Genomic DNA, 20,551 nt, shown 5'->3' with positions numbered 1-20,551 from the left:
TCTAAATTTTTTTTATTTTTTTTATTTTTTTTTTTTCGAGAAGCAAAAACATGCAATATATTAAAAAGAATGACTTTTCTTAAGTGTGCAACTTACACCTTACACTTACGCCTTTCTGTTTGCTGTCCTATTTTATGTTTACACCTTCCATTTACACCTTTTGTGTTAGTTGCACATGCACACCATAACAGCACCCTAAAAGGAAAACAAAATACAAGGAAAAAAAAATTATTATAAACTACAAAAAGCCTACATTGATATTTGGCAGACAAGAGCAAGGATCTCAAAAAATATTATTTATTTATTATGCAAACCTACTTTAAGAAGTTTTGTCTACAAATTTGAAAACACAAACTAAATTTAAAATTATATATAATAAAACAATAAATTTAACATATTAATTGTAGTACTTATTTTTTAGAGGATGTTAAATTATTATTGAGAGGAGGATTTGTGCCAAATAATGGCCAAGCAAAATCAACATAGTAATTTTGTTGGGCCAGATAGGATAAACACGAAATATGGTGTTGGGCCAACACAAAACGTGGTGCTAGATTGGATTTAACTGGGCCAACATGGAGCGTAATGTTTGGCCGAGCTATCTAAGATGGCACAGCTATATACGTCATGGTTAGGTTCACTGATCAACTGAGCTGGCGATGGATGGATCAAACGAAGAGAGCAAACGAACCACATTAAGGCCGTGGTATACGGCCAAGTTGGTAATGGTCACACTTGTCGACAACGTGAAGGTGTTGACTAAGCGCGGCGTCAATCTAGGGTATACCTTAGCTCGGCATTAGTATGTCCATAATCAATATCTTTAGTGCAACCCAAGTATAGCACAATTAGGTATTCCACGTGGACCAATGGAAAGGAAATCGCTCTAGGTGTACGTCAATACTGTTTGGTAGTATTCATATATACACTTGTGAGGAATGAAGAGGGTAGTATAGCTACACATCCAATAAAGGACAACAGAGGTAGTGTGCACACAATCTAAGGCTGCATGACCAGCCTAGAAAATGAGGCGCAATAAGACTCAAAGAGGTAAGCAACTTTTAGCCACTCTCTCTCTACAATACTCTGTATTTTCTCTTCTTCTCCAAGAAAGCTACATTGACCGTCGGAGGGGTTTTCCGGTAACCCACTCACCGGGTAACTCACCCTTGTTTGTTCACAGTAAAACAGAGTTCCATCGAATTTAGAAGAGCTTGGTAACAAGGAATATGGAAGGCGACGAATATTTTTCCCCCTATACAATTACGTAAGTTTTTAATAAAAATGGTATAACTTCTCTTAAATTTAAATTTGTATCACAAAAATAGATGGTTATTATCAAAATTATATTTATCGGCTATTTTTTAAAAACAAATATGACTTAAACATATAGTTACCGATATCCAATAATTTTGATTTTTTTGTATAAATATTATACTCAACGAGCCGTAAAAAATGAACTATTTAAATCACCAAAATCGATCTCAAAACGAGCTTGCAAAGTCCAAATACTATTTCAAATTGACATAAGACAACTTAAAAGAAGTCGTATCCTTAAAAAGATTTATACATCATAACATTTGAAGGTTTGATTAAAAATACGAATAATGCTATATGTACCAATTAGTATACTAAATAGTATACCAATTGATGATGTGACATAATTTAAGTGATTTTTGATATTTGTAATGTGATTAATAAGTAGAGTCAATAATAATGTCATAACTGGTGTTGATACACTAGTTAGTACATTAATTAGTTCATGTAACATCATCGTTAAAAATACTCTTAATCACCTTGTGTCATTAAAGAGGCCCAAGTTCCTCCGTAATTCAGAGATTTTTCGAACTATACAGACTTCTAAGGTGACTTTTACAAAATATTAAAGCCAATAAAACTTATTTATGATCTCCAGAAGTATATTAATACACCACTTGTAATGTCACGTTGAACATGCACATTATTCTCATCATATACTAACGACTCTTTGAAACATGCACACCGCTCTCATCATATAGTTCACTTTGAATGATTTTCATATATGAATGAAATATGTCTATATAATACCTTCCATTATTATGATTGGTAAAAAATAATGAAATATAGGCTATGTTGTTGAATGTTTAGGGAACACTATTGGTATATTTGTGAGTGATAGAAGGATAGTGATACTTGTACCCTATTGGTATACAAAACTTACTCACTTCATAGAGATATTGGTTTAATATTTCCCCCCAAAAAAATAAAGAACATATGTACACACAACACAAGCATATCCCATTACTCCAAGCACTTGTAATTTAATGACACCTTCTAAACACTCTAATACAACAAGCAGAGAATTTAGGATGATGACATAGCTTCATTGATCTCCGTTTGTTCTCTTTCTCCATACCTTTAGGCCCTATATAAATTGTAATTTGAATACTCAAAAAGCATATACAATGGCGAAACTAAAGTTTAAAATAGAGATTTTGGATATAAATTAAACCTAGAAGATCAAAGGACAAAAAAAGAAAAAAGACTGACTCCAAAAAGACTAAGGCCAAGTTTGGCATTCTCTAAAAAATTCAAAAAGTCAAAAAGTCACTATCCTATTTAAGTCACATCACCTCTCTAACACATCACTTCAAACCCAATCCAAATCTAACCCATATTTTATAAAAAGTCAAAAAGTACACTTATTTAGTCTTCCCAAACTTGGCCTAATATTCCAAATATACCCCATATTCTTGACACAAAAAATAGCTTGAAGGAAAATGGCATATTACAGAGTCATGGCCAACTATAAAAAGGAAAACTGGGAAGAAAATAAAAGATGAAAGCACAGAAAGGGTGTGTGAGTCTATACTAAACATGCACACTTACATAGAATGTCCTTTACAAGGGGCATTGTTTGCTATAGACCTAGAAAATTTTAAATGAGCAGGTTACTCAAGTACAACATTTCCAGAGCTCTTAAAACTACCTCAAAATGACTTGCAGACACGGAAATGCTGTGCCGCCACCACTTTTGTCTTTTCCTATATTCACAGCCTCTAGCCCCTTGTAATATAGGTTCACGTTTGCGCAAGGCCGGTTACCTCTTCTCTGTTTCTTCACTCTCTCCATGTCGACCACAATCCGAAACACACGATGAAGATGAAGATGATGATGCAACTGCCTTTCCTTTGTAGTCAGAAGATGCTGTCACAGTTGTGTCCATGCTTTTCTCAGCTCTTGAATTTTGTACAAGGTGGAGCTGGCTTTGCAACATCTATTGTAAATAAATGGGAGAAAGTGGTCAGGTCAACATAGAAAAACAAAATCAAGTTATTTGGCTTTTTTTGCCTGGTTGAGATGAGAAAAAAAAGAGCATGGATAGAAAGGCACACCATTCACTGCACAAAGTAAATAAATAAATAAGTAAATAAAACTCAAACAATTGTCATTATATACAATTTAGTGGAACCCTAACCAAATCTGATATTTATAAAGATCACATCCCTAGAATATTAAACAGGGGAATGAGAACATTTGTTTCTTAGAATATAGAGGACACATAGACAAACATATGCAGATATTTTTATGAGTGCATACATGTGTTCACTAAATAGCAAGTACATGTGGAAAAAAATTATCTGAGATTGATAGCTTTTTGTGTCGATGGGACGGGAGGAGCATTTTTCTAATGTCATCTGGCATCCATTGCTATGGCCGGTGTCAGACCATGTGCCCCTTCTGCTTGACAGTAGTGGCATTACTATAGGTAGGGCACCAATCCAATTTAAAAAAAAGGTGGTTGCACATAGACGGTTTCTGGTATAACGTGGTTGATCGGAGTAGGGGTTATAAATTAGTGGAGAACCCTAGCTACCGCTGGGAGGACTTGAAGACATGGAATGTGGAGGAATTTGGCTGCTTAAAGGAGCAGAAAGCAAGGGTGCTTGAGGAGATTCGGAGATTGGATTACAAAGGCTGTTAGCAACCTTCTTGATAAGGAGAGGGGAAGGAGGAAGGAGAAGAATTGCAAAGATGGAGGAATTAGTTGGAAGCAGAAATTTACATCGCTTTGGCTTCAGCCAGGGCCTGATAGGATGATTCTATCATTCTTTCAATAGTATTGGAGTGTGCTGAAAGAGGTGTTGGGTACGATGACATTATTCGATGAGCTTGTGTTGTTTAAGAATGTCTAAAATGCATCATTTGTAGTTCTAATTCCAAAGAAAAGATGTGCGGAAGACATCAATGATTTTCAGCCTATTAGTTTGCTTGGTGTTGCTGTTGTTGCATGCATATAAGTCGTGGGCAAAGGTGTCGATTTCTAGATTGAAAACAGGTGTTGAATGTGGTGGTTTCAGATTCTCAGAATACTTTTGTTGAGGTAGACAAATCTTGAATACAGTTACTGTGGTCAATAAATGTGTTGACTCTAAATTGAGAAGTGGCGAAACAGGGCACTGTAAGTTGGATATTGAAAAGACATGATCATGTGAATTGGGAATTCTTGTTGTGCTTGATGCAAAGGATGGCCTTTGGCTACAGGTGGAGATAGTGGATTTGGATTTATATTTTGACGGGTACGCTATAGTTGAATTGACAGCTGAGACAAGAATCCATCATGTCCTTTCTTGTTACCATTATATCCTTTCTTGTTACAGTGGGCTTTCAGGAGAGTGTGGTGCAGGGCAGGGCTCATCGATGATGGAGTCCATCTTTAAGCAGATAACACAGCAATGTTTTGCAAGGCAGATCTGGTACAGTTGGGCTACCATTTTCCCAAGAAGTAATTCATCAGAAATAAAATTCAGTAGGTAAAACAATCATGTAAAGGGAAAAATTAGGGGAAAAACAAAAAAGAACATGCATCAACTCATATTCTTGAGAAAACATATCCACTTCCTCGTTCAACTATTATGGCAGCAAAATAATTCATTCATATCTTAAACCACGTTGAATTTATTTGTAGATTTTATATTCAACAAGTCTCGTCAGTTGCCACAAAATATTTCCACTCCAAGTTGTCAGTTTTCACATTGTCACTAACAAAGAAAAAGTTGGTAGGTACATTTCAATTATTTAAAATAAAAATAAAAACAAAAAGAAGAAAGGAAAGTGATAGGTACATGTCACACATAAAAAATAGAAAACCTCCCTCCCTCCCTCTCTCCATATATATGTATAATGCATGGAAACATAGATGCTTTTATACATACATTCACAAACCAGAAAACCCCAGAATTTATTATCCAACACAGCACAAAAATAGGTGTTAGAATTTACCTACACCTACCACCACCTACTACCACACCTACTACACCTACCACCAATTTACCCTCACCTACTCCTCACCTACTACCCAAACCCTCTCCTATATAATGAGCCACTCTGATTTGTAATAATATACATCAATCAAATAACAATCAATAATACATACATTTTACATGGTATCAGAGCAAGGTTAAAGATCTTGGTGTTCTTCGCCTTCCAGTGGGCGGCAACCTTGCCTTGACCGCCCGCCGGATCTCAACCAATTCAACTGCCTCGCTTCCCTCATCAACTGAGAGCCACCTCCTTCCCAACACCCTGCAAATCCACATTCACCCTCCACATTTCTCTCTCCTCCTAATCCGTATCTACCCATTGTATAAAAAAATCCAACATTCACCCTCCCCCAGTCGGCCCAACACCATTTCCGGCCACCCGACAGAGGCGAGGACTACACGATCCTCCAAGCGCTGTTCAGCATCGACATGCTGGTCCTCTTCGTCGCCACAACCTGCGGCGTCGGAGGGACTTTAACCGCCATAGACAACCTGGGCCAGATCGGCACTTCTCTCAGCTACCCAACTCGGCGCATCAGCACATTCATCTCTCTCGTCCGCATATGGAATTATCTCGGCCGAGTCGTAGCCGGTTTTGCTTCCGAAATCGTCTTACCAAAATACCAATTCCCTCGACCTCTTATGTTCACTCTCATCCTTCTCCTCTCTTGCGTCGGCTACCGTGATGACCAGAACTCGCCACTGGAGAGTGTGTTCGAGGGAGTGCCTCTGATTTGTTGGCCATACTTTGTGGATCAACAGATTAATAGTAGATTTGTTGGGGAATCCATCCTGAGACATGCCCATGTGTGTTGTTTTTTTTTTGTTTTCTCTCTCCTACACTGATGCTTCCCTTATCTTTCTTTTCTTTTACTCTCTCTCTCTTTGTTTATTAGAGTCTATAGAATAAACAAAACCTCTTTTATTTGTCAGACTCCCCTTTTCCACCCACGTTTTCCTTACTTTACAACCAAACCTCCTTTATTTGTCAGACTCCACATCTCCCACAATGTGCTATTGCCCAAATCCATCATTTCTTCCACTAGAGTCTATTGAATATATATATATATATATATTTTTTTTTATTCCAAAAAAAAAAAAAACAAAAAAGGACGAATGAAGAAGCGGAAGAACTGCACACCAACTTTATTTTATTCATGTCGGGGTTCACCCCGATCACCATTTTACACAAAAAAAAAAAAAAAAAAAAAAAAAAAAAAACACACAAACCAAAACCAACAGCTTTGTTTTCTTTTCTGCAGCCGGCCACCAATCGACCTCACTTCTTCGCCTATTCCGCCGGTCTCTTTTTCTTGACTCCGTCCTGCGCGGCCCTAGACGGTGCTGCCTCCGTGTTTTCTACGCCACCGAGCACGTTCACTCCCCCATACTCCTCCACTGCAGCATATGGAGGACCTCCAAATCGGAACATCACGGTGGCCTTCCGCTTCAGCTCCTTGTTTTCTGCCCTTAGCACGCTTATCTCTGCTCGCACATCCTTATACATGCGTTGGAGCAGAGCCAGCTGGGAGTTTACATGCTGCACCTCATTTGTTCTACTCTGCAGCCGGTTCGACAAATTTGTGACCGCCGTCATGCTTTCCACACATGCCTTCAGCGTATACTGATTGGCCTCCACATCCGACTGCACCGCCATTTTTTGCTCCACCGACCGCATCGGAAAGTTCAATGGAGCAAAACCAGAGGTGTTTGGTTGAGATTCACTGGCCACCGCACCAGTTATTTCTCTTGTGGACTCGTTCAGTTCTGGAAAGAGCGTGAGCAGGTTCTGGGTAGCTGGACGGGAAGAAGAGGCCATGTTTTTGGGTTGCTCAGTGTTTCAGCGCAGGGTTTACAGAGTGTTTCAGACTGCCAAAATTCAGAGGTTTCAGAATGGTATGCCTCAGCCTCAGCCTTCGTCTTGGTTAAATAGCCGAGGCAGCCACGCGTATCGCGCACCACTTGCCGCCAGACGACAAACGGGCACGCCAGCCAAGGCGCCCACGTGCCTCGCCATCATGTCCGGCACGCCTTTTGATGAATTGGGCACGCCTTTTGATGGCACGCCTTTTGACAAAATTGGGCACACCTTTTGAGGGTGCGACTTTTTTAAGGGTCCGACAAGACTCTGTAAACTGTCCCGACATAGATTCCGGTTAGTTTCTACAAGAGTCCGACAAGACTCTGTAAACTGTCCCGACATAGATTCCGGTTAGTTTCTACAAGGGTCCGACAAGACTCTGTAAACTGTCCCGACATTGTTTCCGGTTAATTTCTACAAGGGTCCGACAAGACTCTGTAAGCTGTCCCGACATTGATTCCGGTTAGCTCCTTTATGGGTCCGACAAGACTCTGTAAACTGTCCCGACCTTGATTCCGGTTAGTTTCTACAAGGGTCCAACAAGACTCCGTAAACTGTCACAACAACTGTCACAGCATTGTCTGCTACAACGGTCCGACATGACCCCATAAACTGTCTTCTACATCGGTCTGGCACCACCATACAGTGTCCTCTACAACGTTATGACACCACCATACAGTGCCATCACCAACGGTCTGACACGACCATACAGTGTCTCCTATCTTTTTTTTATTTTTATGTATTTTCTTGTTTTACTCCTCTCTCCAAACTCAAGTTGGTTAGTTTCTATCCTCCTTGAGTTTGCGGGGGGCTGTTAGAATTTACCTACACCTACCACCACCTACTACCACACCTACTACACCTACCACCAATTTACCCTCACCTACTCCTCACCTACTACCCAAACCCTCTCCTATATAATGAGCCACTCTGATTTGTAATAATATACATCAATCAAATAACAATCAATAATACATACATTTTACAATAGGAAATGTCTCACCAATAAATTATACAGGGAACAAGTAACCAATTCATTTTTTCACGAGTAACAGGTAATCGATTAGTGATATAGAGGGAGGTTATAAAATCTTGAGCTAAGCAAACGGTGATTATGGAAACTCTAGGAATAAATCATGATGTCAAAGCAGTCAAATAAAGGATAAAAACATAAAAGAGATATAGGATGAATCATTTCATAACAGAGGGAAAATGATACAAGATCAGAACATAATGTACCATACCTTAATCTGGTTCTGAAGAATTTTTTCCTGGGCCTCTAATTGAGAGTCTGGTGTATTTAGATTGCTGCCAAATCTCTCTCCATAGTTCACATCTGTACCAGGAGCAAGAAAATTGACAAAACCAGAGTGAGGAAAGGGCAAGTTGGCAGGCCCACCAGGGATTGCAATCGGATGCTGTTGCGATTGACTAGTCGAAGATTGTTCTCCACTAGAGTCCGTGTTAATAGTGTCTGCCAGTGGCCCCTGTGCTTGGGGAAGTAAAGCATATCCAGGGGACCTGCACTCAAAGAATAATTTTGTTAACCTCACGCTTTTGTGTTATACATAATGACTGTTTTGTAGTGTAAAACAGTTATGAATACCAGACACATGTCTCACCACAGGCCACAGCTATGAAATGTAGCATTTCTGGATTTTTCAAAATCTTTATTGAAGTGTTCACAACTTGCACCAATAAGTGGTTCATCCATATATATAACAGTGAAGAAAAGGAACCAAAACATAAAAACCAAAGATCTAGGCAAATCATGTCAAATTATTGCATTGTTAGTCACATTACTCCTTTAAGTGACAGATTTTGTACCCCACCAGAATCATGAGTTTTCATCTCTTTTAACCCATGCTGACATGGAGCAAGAGCAAGCAGCACTCTGTGGACCAACTGGCCAAAATTTATGTAACAGAAGTAGTTCCTTGCAACCCACCTAGATCCAAAAATCCAGAAAAGAAAAGAAGTGCTACTCCATCCACGTATCAAGGATGCAAGTGTATTAGGCAAACCAATCCTAGACAAAATTCTCACTCCCAAAAATGAGTAACCCATTGAAAACTGGTCTGACTCCTTAGTCACTGAACCATCAACGATGGGGGAAAGCTAATGCACAGGAAAGAAGCTTAGATAGAATGCTCTCTTGCTCTCTCTCTCTCAAACCTATAGAAAACAAGCTATGAGAATAGAATATTAAAGAATCTGTGAAATTTGAAAGAAAAACGAGAGAGAGAGAGAGAGAGAGAGAGAGAGAGAGAGAGAGATAAAACAAGCATGATTAAGTCACCTATTCTCTATATTTGTAATTGCAAAGTGCATTTTTTAATAAAGACTGTCACTGACAGTGGTATCTTTTCTTTCTTTTCTTTTTCTATCCCTACTACAACTAGAAATTCACAATTTTCTTACAATGGCAATCCCTTTCCTAATTAAGTTTTTAAACATTTTGTTAATCAAATATTCATATACCTCAACATGTTCAATTATTTAATAGTTGAGAATGTATTAACATTATATGGGTTTTAGTTTTTTATTCCTAACATTTTCATACATTTCCAAAATTCTTGTCATTCCCCTTGTGTTTCCAAGATGATTTTGTTTCCAAGCTAATTGAAACAAAATTTCGATCCGTGATTGGGAGTTTTTTTAATGTGATATAGATACCTTATTGATGAATAAATGTTGAAGCATAAATGCTAAGGAAGGTAATGGGAAAGACAAGTGATTGATTCTACTCAGGTTCAGGATAGAGGACAACAGAGTCCCCGGCCTCTTAAACTTGGGGCGCTTGATTGCCCTAGGGCTTGCATTGAGTTGCAGGACATGCCAAGACGACTCTCCTCTCCATTAGAACTCTAGCTTGCTGGCCGAGATAACTTATATTAAAAAATCTAAGATGAGTATAGTTAATTAAGAAAAAAAAAATGTCAAAAAAGAAGGAATAATCAAGTATTTTGTCAGATGAGTTGAAGCATCATATCAAATAAAGTATGCCTACCAACTTTTTGAACTTTAGTAGGCAAAAGCCCCATGTAATGCATTTTTTTCTTTTTTTTTTTCATTTGCAGGACAAGACCAACAATAATGGCAATGGGAGTAGCAACAATGTAAATGCATCAGGAAGTAAAAGACATCACTATAACAGTGAAAAGAATTGTATACCACACTAATGTATTTGCTGAAGGATAAACAAAAGATCTCTCATATATTGAGGCCGCGGCAGCAGCAGCTTGGAGTCTGGTCTGATGCTGGCTGATAGTGTTATTTGCTACATCATCTCCAGTTGGATTCTGAGAAGGTGTACTTGCTGTGCCTGTTCCTGAACCCAACTAAAAGAGTTAGCCACCATTTTCAACATACATGAAGCTAGATTCATCAATTTATCTCAAAACCATTATATGAGCCTCTTCTTAAGTTGCACGTACAGAAAGTGTGATCAAACTATGGCACATACCTAGTTCAAAAAAAAAAACAAACAAACAAACAAACAAACTATGGCACATACCATAATCAAGCTTAAGAATTAAACTATGCCCAAAAAATAAAGATATAGCTGGATTATTTTAGAATGACCAATAACACCTCAGTATGCAATATCATTTAGATGGAAGAAAATTTTACATTTCCACAAAAACTAAGGGATCTAAGATCACAAAATACCATCTAATCACATTGATGTTTCTGCTAGCAAGAAATAAGCAAAGCCATGCTACTATCTGCTGCCTGTGTCTGTTGTGGATGCTACTAAGCTTAAAAACGTAAGAGCAAAACATTTAAATAAATAAACGAAAAAAGTGTATATTAACATAAATCTTCCTGCATCCATACAATTTGCACATTACTGATTGCTATATAGCTTATTTTCTTTTTCTGTTTTCTTTAAGGAAGCTGCCATACATAATGCCGAATACTTTGGTCAGTTGGAAAGGAAAGTCCTCAAGACTTTCCAGTGAATAATCCCATAGAATATTTGGACACGTTTTACATGACTCTGATAAGCGCTGAAGAAACTTTTATTTAATGAGAACACGACAAAAGTAATTTGGAGGGACCATATTGCGCAGTTTTTTATTTATTTTATTTATTTATTGCAAACCCCTCAAATTGAAGTTCTCATCTAAGGTCAAACATCAAGTTTCACAATTTTCAATCAACAAAATTGAGTTCATTACTATGGACAAGTATCAAGGGCTGTTCAACATAAAAAAGGGCTGTTCAACATAAACAAAAAACAAAAGATATGATTACCTTGTTGGTGAGCATCTGCCCGTGATCCAGAAGTACTAGTCCCATTTTCAGGTGGTGAAACAAGGGCTCTGCAAGTAGGACATGTGTGTTGTCGCTCTAACCATGACCGGAGGCAGTGCACATGAAACAGATGGCCACAACTTAGTCTCTTGGCTGTAGTCATCTCCTCACGACAAATGATGCAGGTTGCATCACTTCTGCATAAGCATCAGCAACAAATCATGTTACTATACATCAGAGTATTTAATAAGAAGACATACGTTCAATGTACTGAATCAAGGGGACAACTCACGCATTGAGCTCTTCAGGTGTTGCATCTGGAAAACGATCATTCATATTCGAAGTGATCTTCCGATAACGAATGTAATCATTAACCCGAACCTTAAAGTTACGAAATGTCTCATAGAGCTCCCGAATCAAGTGCAGAGGCACACCATAGTTCCTGGGGAAATACAACACAAGTAAACATCATTCCATGGGTGGAATAGAAAAACTAATAAAAAACCTCCTAAATGGGACATGACCCAATAGAAGGGAGGAAAAAAAAAGAAGTGGAAAAGAAACATTGTTAAAAAATAGTCATTTCATGGTAAAAGAGCGCAGACAGAAATTTCTCAGGACTGTCAGCAGGTAGAAAGGAAAGCAAACATTGTGATAAATTGTTATTTTTAATCAGGAAACAGAGAAGGCGGGAAGGGGGGGAAGAGGCTACATAACCATGTCAGTAATGTATTTAAACATGGTCAAGAGTTTTTCAAAAACGCACTTTGAAAATATGTATACATATATGGAGCTTTACTAGATATCTAGAAATCCTTATGACAATAGTATTCTTGTTGGTGTGCTCACTAGAAGCAAAGGCACTCACTTCTAGGATAAACAAGATGCCAATTTGCTAGCAGATGCAAAATTAAAGATCTGCTTCACAACCGATCCACCTTCAAAGGTGTGGCAAACATAACGAGGTTAGCACTGAAGCTTGTTCATCAGATTTTTTAATAATGCAACATACTTTTTTAAAAGAAAAAGACAAAGAAAAAGAAAAGAAGAGAGAAGAAAAAAAGAAGAAGAAGAATGAAAACAAGAAAGAGAAACCAAGATACGAGTTAATAAGTCACCATATTCAGTTAAGGAATTGATAATAATGCAACATACTTTTAATAAAGATATGAATTAATGAAGCTTGTTCATCAGATTTTTTAATAATGCAACATACTTTTTTTTGAAAGAAAAAAAGAAGAAGAAGAGGAAGAAGAAGAACGAAAGCAAGAAAGAGAAACCAAGATACGAGTTAACAACTCACCATATTCCGTTAAGGAAGTGATAATTATAACCTTGATATTAGTCATATAAGCAAAGGCCTTAACAGACCAAGGTTACAAAGCAAGATTTTAGGTTCAGAATCACAAGGTAACTATGTTACATATTGAAAATAAGAAGTCCTATAGCATCATTGTGGATATCACTTCATACATAGACATGACATGTAGATACACATGCACACGTATCTAGCAAGGCAAATAGATACAAACATTCAAACAACCACTCAACACCCACGTTAATGGTGCGTGTTGTAAGTATCCATTGAGTATCATATGCATATACAAATACATCCACGCAGACAACCAAAGTCAGATAAATTACTTACACGAAAATCACAAGAAAGAAGCACAGATACATAGACAAGTGCAGCAAGTCCCTGATAAGTTCCAAGTAAAAGGTGTAGACTGCCTTTTTTTCCCATTGTCCTTCCATAAGCATGTCGCTGACGTAGAAAACATATTTTACAAATGTTGACACTGTCGTTGTTGCCAGTATCATATACCTGATATACATTAACAAAAAATAATAATAGATAGGTATCAGAACCACCTATAAAAAACATGACTCCAAAGAATTTACCCAGGAGTACATTTGGAACAAATACTGAAACGTAAAACTTAAACAAGTAGGTTCTATAAATGAACCTACCAAAAATAAAAATGAAAAGCTTCAATAAAATATGAACTTCAAAATCCTTGTAAGCATGTATACCTGTACTACATAAATATAAATATATTGCTTCCTTTTACGAGTGCTACCCATGTGCACCATGCTCAAATTACAATGCCATGTCATAAAAAAACGAAGAGGAAAAAGAAAAAAAATAAAATTGGGATATAGCATTATGTATATGCACGCATCATTGAGTGTGAAATTATCAACAATGTGCCTTATTTGTTTTCAGCATTATAAGCATTTTTATTAAATAATAATCCATATTAGGTCCAAGTCAACTATTACCCGGAGCCATGAGGTGGTTAAAACCATGGTCAACTGAATGTCTACATATAAAATGTTCGATGGACTGAAAAGAGTAAGTTATGTAGCATATATATCATAATAGATATGTTCAATGAATGTTACATAGCAAATATCCTAGGGATAATTTGCTTTACATTTATACTTCCGAGAGAGTAAGTGACGTCATTGAGAGTGAGTTATGGCCTCAATGCGACGTCGTTTTCGAGTTCAAAGCAAGAACATCTTCCTCACATATGCCCAATGTTCTATACCTAAAGAGAAATTGTTAGAGAAAATTAGAGCGTTGTTCACAACCAGGCCATCAAATTATGTGAGGGTTGCACATGAATTACATGAGGACGGGCAACCACATCTCCATGCCCTTGTCTAATTCCCATACCGTTTTCAGACGCAGAATGAATGGTTCTGTAACAAATACTGAAACGTTACAGAGAGTTTTTGGAAAAACATGAACACGCCGGGCTCAAAGCGTGGACGATCAGAAACGCAGAATTCTATACAGTCGATCAGCCCATGTTCGGCAGACCCAATCAAGAAGAGGCATCGTAATGCCAAGAAAAAGGCCCAACGCAGGAAGATATTCCACTTCCAATGCGGCTGTTCGATATTCCATACGAACGGATGTGTTGAACCACATCCATTGGAGAGAGAGGACGCTGTCAGGAGTCTTTTGCGATACTTTGAAGAACCCGATGTGGTTCAAAGTAGTAGACCCCTCGAAACCGGGCAATCAGGGGTGTACAAGATAGAATGCCTGTTCAACTACAACCTCCGGAAAGCATTGGGAATCCGGACGTTTGCAGCGACAATGTATACATGGCTGACATCCCATGGTCGCAGAAGCCTCACGGAGACTGTATTTACCCAGTTTATTGCACGCAGGATGACGAACAAATTATCCAACTTTGGGATTATTAGTGTAGTTAATTATTGTCTCGCACTGACCAATGTACTTGACAAAATTTCATATTATGTAAAAGACTAGCGATGGGAAAATATTTATGTACATTTTTATGATTAAATAAAATGCAATTTTATGAAATTTATATTGTCTTTATAAATTCGATTTCTGAGCAGGTTTAATGTTTAATGGGTTGTAATTGGTAGATGGACCAACGGACCAATTACAATAATAAGGCTCATATAATGTTTAACATGAACAATTAAAATAGGCCCATTAAACTATGAAAGAATTGGATACTAGAGGCCCATTAGACATAGGCCCATCATTAATTGAGGCGCAGCCCAGTAATGAAATACAGTTTATAAAATAATTTTATTACATATTCTACAGCAACACAAATTATGAAAAAAATAATAATTTACAATTTTTTTTTATTACACCCAAATCCAGTTCTAGACCACACAGGGACATCTGTTTCAGACGCCGTGACGTAATAATAATCAGCGACGGAATATGTGTCTGACGTCGCTTGGGTTTCTAGTTCGGAAACCACTTTCATACCGGCGAATAGAGCATCTTGTTGCCACTGACAGGCGTTGATGAGCCAGATTAACTTTTCGGCATTGTTTTCGCCGATGACTAACAAGGACCAGTGCACCAGCAATAGATCCGGCTTGTATTTTAAAATCAACCGCCTAAATTGGCATAGATCTTCGCGATCCATTTCCAAAATAATTCAAACTCCCCAATTATTTTGGCTTATATAATAAATTCCCGCTTGCGCTTGTCTTTTTAGATTTTTAATCCTGACCGCAGATCTGGGCGCGGAGCAGAGACACTAGCCGACAACACACCACAAAATGCGGAATGGAGCACCAATCGGGGACGACACATGGCGCGGGGGAGTGTCCCAGGTAATATTAGTGGGACGCTCCTGGGCACCTATATAACTCATTCCCTCACTCTCTTACACCAGTAAAGTTTCTAAAGAGTGACTTGCGCCATCCGAGAGAGTAAGTGACGTCATTGAGAGTGAGTTATGGCCTCAATGCGACGTCGTTTTAGAGTTCAAAGCAAGAACATCTTTCTCACATATGCCCAATGTTCTATACCTAAAGAGAGATTGTTAAAGAAAATTAGAGCACTATTCACAACCAAGCCACCAAATTATGTGAGGGTTGCACATGAATTACATGAGGACGGGCAACCACATCTCCATGCCCTTGTCCAATTCCCATACCGTTTTCAGACACAGAATGAACAGTTCTTCGACGTTACTCACGATCGAAGTAGTCGTCATTTCCATCCGAATGTACAAGGGGCCTACAACCAACAGAATATGCTGGAATACATCTCCAAACACGGGGATTACATGGAATGGGGTGAATTCCGTGAGAGGAGCCGCTGCGCTAACCAGAGTAACAAAGAAAATATATATCGCGACGCACTTGCCACCGGCACCAAGGACGAAGCACTAGCATTGGTACGAAATGGCGATCCAAAATGTTTCTGGTTAAATTATGACCAGTTGTCATCCAATTATGACCGGATTTCATTTAATCCACCATTGTCGTATGTTCATCCATTTACAGACACAGTATGGATCGTTCCAATAGCCATACAGCAATGGGTTGCAGACAATATAAGAGACGAAACCCAAAAACCGCACAGGCCCAAGAGCATTATAATTGAAGGCCCATCTAGAATTGGGAAAACATGTTAGGCCCGATCTTTGGGACAGCATAATTATTATTCTGGCCACATCGACTTGAGGGACCACAAGGACGACGCTTTCTACAACATAATCGATGATGTGGCCCCACAATTGGGGCGAGTTTATTGGAACGCAACGGGAATTTTTTTCAAATTGTAAATATGTCCACCCAAAGAAAATAAAGGGTGGGATTCCAAGTATTATATTATGCAACCCCGGAGCCGATTCTAGTTACAAAGAGTTTTTGGAAAAACATGAACACGCCGGGCTCAAAGCGTGGACGATCAGAAACGCAGAATTCTATACAGTCGATTAGCCCCTATTCGGCAGACCCAATCAAGAAGAGGCATCGTAATGCCAAGAAGAAGGCCCAACGCAGGAAGATATTCCACTTCCAATGCGGCTGTTCGATATTCCATACGTACAGATGTGTCGAACCACATCCATTGGAGAGAGAGGACGCTGTCAGGGGTCTTTTGCGATACTTTGAAGAACCCCATGTGGTTCAAAGCAGTAGACCTCTTGAGACCGGGCAATCAGGGGGTGTACAAGATAAATGTCTGTTCATAAATTCGATTTCTGAGCAGGTTTAATGTTTAATGGGCTGTAATTGGTAGATAGACCAACGGACCAATTACAATAATAAGGCTCATATAATGTTTAACATGAACAATTAAAATAGGCCCATTAAACTATGAAAGAAGTGGATACTAGAGGCCCATTAGGCATAGGCCCATCATTAATTGAGGCGCGGCCCAGTAATGAAATACAGTTTATAAATGTATGCGAGACAATAATTAACTACACTAATAATCCCAAAGCTGGATAATTTGTTTGTCATCCTGCGTGCAATAAGCTGGGTAAATACAGTCTCCGTGAGGCTTTTGCGACCATGGGATGTCAGCCATGTATACATTGTCGCTGCAAACATCCGGATTCCCAATGCTTTCCGAAGGTTGTAGTTGAACAGACAGTCTATCTTGTACACCCCCTGATTGCCCGGGTCTCGAGAGGTCTACTGCTTTTCCCATTTCAGAAATAATGAAAACTATAAATGTAAAGCAGATTATCCCTATGATATTTGCTGTGTAACATTCATTGAACATATATATTATGATATATATGCAACATAACTTACTCTTTTCAGTCCATCGAACATTTTATATGCAGACATTCAGTTGACCATGGTTTTAACCACCTCATGGCTCCTGGTAATAGTTGACTTGGACCTAATATGGATTATTATTTAATAAAAATGCTTATAATGCTAAAAACAAAAAAGGCACATTGTTGATAATTTCACACTCAATGATGCATGCATATACATAATGCTATATCCCAATTTTATTTTTTTTCTTTTTCCTCTTCGTTTTTTTATGGCATGGCATTGTAATTTGAGCATGGTGCACATGGGTAGCACTGGTAAAAGGAAGCAATATATTTATATTTATGTAGTACAGGTATACATGCTTACAAGGATTTTGAAGTTCATATTTTATTGAAACTTTTCATTTTTATTTTTAGTAGGTTCATTTACAGAACCTACTTGTTTAAGTTTTACGTTTCAGTATTTGTTCCAAATGTACACCTGGGTAAATTCTTTGGAGTCATGTTTTTTATAGGTGGTTCTGATACCTATCTATTATTATTTTTTGTTAATGTATATCAGGTATAGGATACTGGCAACAACAACAGTGTCAACATTTGTAAAATATGTTTTCTACGTCAGTGACATGCTTATGGAAGGACAATGGGAAAAAAAGGCAATCTACACCTTTTACTTGGAACTTATCAGGGACTTGCTGCACTTGTCTATGTATCTGTGCTTCTTTCTTGTGATTTTCGTGTAAGTAATTTATCTGACTTTGGTTGTCTGCGTGGATGTGTTTGTATATGCATATGATACTCAATGGATACTTACAACACGTACCATTAACGTGGGTGTTGAGTGGTTGTTTGAATGTTTGTATCTATTTGCCTTGCTAGATACGTGTGCATGTGTATCTACATGTCATGTCTATGTATGAAGTGATATCCACAATGATGCTATAGGACTTCTTATTTTCAATATGTAACATAGTTACCTTGCGATTCTGAACCTAAAAGCTTGCTTTGTAACCTTGATCTGTTAAGGCCTTTGCTTATATGACTAATATCAAGGTTATAATTATCACTTCCTTAACGGAATATGGTGAGTTGTTAACTCGTATCTTGGTTTCTCTTTCTTGCTTTCGTTCTTCTTCCTCTTCTTCTTCTTCTTCTTCTTTTCTTTCAAAAAAAAGTATGTTGCATTATTAAAAAATCTGATGAACAAGCTTCGTTAATTCATATCTTTATTAAAAGTATGTTGCATTATTATCACTTCCTTAACTGAATATGGTGACTTATTAACTCGTATCTTGGTTTCTCTTTCTTGTTTTCATTCTTCTTCTTCTTTTTTTCTTCTCTCTTCTTTTCTTTTTCTTTGTCTTTTTCTTTTAAAAAAGTATGTTGCATTATTAAAAAATCTGATGAACAAGCTTCAGTGCTAACCTCGTTATGTTTGCCACACCTTTGGAGGTGGATCGGTTGTGAAGCATGTATACCTGTACTACATAAATATAAATATATTGCTTCCTTTTACCAGTGCTACCCATGTGCACCATGCTCAAAAAAAGATACATACATATATATATACACACATGCGTGCGCACACAAACTCACACAAAGTCTTTTATGTTCAGAGCATTGTGTGATGTGCCAATATAAACATTAATAGTAATATAGTCTATATAGCCATTCCAACCATAATATGGATTGTTTTTTCTTGTTTTGACAAGTAAAGGAAATTGTATTAAAAAGCAACAAAAGGGGTGAAACCCTGATATGTGATATTTCATTCACTCAATCCCACCTAGTTTACATGTATTGTATATATTAGCGTTAACTTTAGCTTCACATTGTATATGCAAAATATAACCATATTTGAAAATGCCTCCTCTCTAATCAGGAAAAACCCAATTCTGGTGATCAAATTGACAAGTAAACTAAAAAGTAAAGTGACGACAAAGACTTACTCGAATGAAAAGAAGAGCGAAACCGAAGCCTGCCGCGTTTGTATCAAATAGCTTACAGAGTTGTACAAAAAGAGGCTGTCTAAAAAGAGAAGGAATCCCATAAATGACACGATTCGGATGTGAGACAACATGGGAACAGACGGGGTTGTTTCGATGTACTCAACTCTCTTTTGAGCCAACCAATGCAAAGCCTTAATTAACAAAAGAACAGTGACCATAGCAAGAAATGTGACGGAAAAGTCCTGGCGGAAGATGGTGATTGCAAAGAGTATTTCCATGACTTCCCTCCATGATTGCTCATTCAGCCTCTCTACCTCGGCTTCCCGGAGAGATCCAAGGAAGAGCCGTTTGGTGAATTGCCACAAAATACACATAAAGACAAGGCCCATATTGAGAAGAAGCACCAGACTGATCTTGGAGGACGATAAATGAACCATTGCAGGGTAAAACTGCCCTCTGCTGTGAAACGCATGATAAATAACCACCAGTGTGGCTACCAGACTAAGCCCCGCATACGTTTGCAGCCTCATCATTTTGCTCTGTACGTTTTTTGCATCGAATTTATCAATCAATTCAACTCTCCCCAAATATATATATATATATATATATATATATGTGTGTGTGTGCATAAGAAAAATTCAACCTGAATATATGAGATCGATAACAACTGACAAAATAAAATTGCAACGAAAGTAATGAGATTTCAAATTATTAAAATCAAATTATGGAGAAATCGAATAATAGAATGATCGAATCAAAAAAAAAAAACCCTAGAACTGTAAGGCGATGAGGTTTGTATATGTATAGGGAAAAGTACCTATTGAGCCTCTCTGTCTGTGGATTTCGTCGGCGATCACTCTCACCTTCGACAGCTGAAGAAGAAGAATCCCAGAATCCCAAAATCCCCAAAAATAAAATCAAAAACCAAACAAGAAAACACAAAAAAAATCGTGTGCAAAGTGCGAACAAGTATATCACGCTGCTTGTGTGTTTTTTGTGCGTGTGAGAGAGAGAGTATGCGCGTCATCGGTGGAATAAATTGCCAATGCTTGGTTGCCACGTGTCTGATTTACAATAGGTGTCAAAATCAGGAAAATTTATATACTTTGTGATTTTAATTGGTTGAAAGTATTCCCCCAATCCGTCCGG

At 38.0% G+C, this 20,551-nt stretch overlaps 1 protein-coding gene across 2 annotated transcripts; it reads right to left on the bottom strand.

The window, feature by feature from the left end:
- Nucleotides 1-2,706: 2,706 nt before the first annotated feature.
- Nucleotides 2,707-20,549, bottom strand: LOC114299875 (ERAD-associated E3 ubiquitin-protein ligase HRD1B). Of its 2 annotated transcripts, none has more exons than XM_082911399.1 (8): nucleotides 20,220-20,549; nucleotides 19,403-19,941; nucleotides 13,073-13,249; nucleotides 11,717-11,866; nucleotides 11,425-11,621; nucleotides 10,339-10,495; nucleotides 8,409-8,685; nucleotides 2,707-3,256 (listed from the first exon to the last, which is right to left on the bottom strand). In XM_082911399.1, exons 2-8 carry the CDS (start codon nucleotides 19,933-19,935, stop codon nucleotides 3,080-3,082), a joined length of 1,668 nt encoding a protein of 555 aa, XP_082767525.1. In that variant the 5' UTR covers nucleotides 19,936-19,941; nucleotides 20,220-20,549; the 3' UTR covers nucleotides 2,707-3,079. The 2 variants fall into 2 exon arrangements, with proteins under 2 accessions (XP_082767525.1, XP_082767526.1); XM_082911400.1 differs by having other exon boundaries at nucleotides 10,339-10,489.
- Nucleotides 20,550-20,551: the final 2 nt, after the last annotated feature.

This window comes from Camellia sinensis, unplaced genomic scaffold (genome assembly GCF_055761805.1).
Source record: "Camellia sinensis isolate YWXY unplaced genomic scaffold, ASM5576180v1 Unanchor11, whole genome shotgun sequence".
Lineage (NCBI taxonomy): Eukaryota > Viridiplantae > Streptophyta > Magnoliopsida > Ericales > Theaceae > Camellia > Camellia sinensis.
This window is presented reverse-complemented; position numbering and strand designations above follow the sequence as displayed.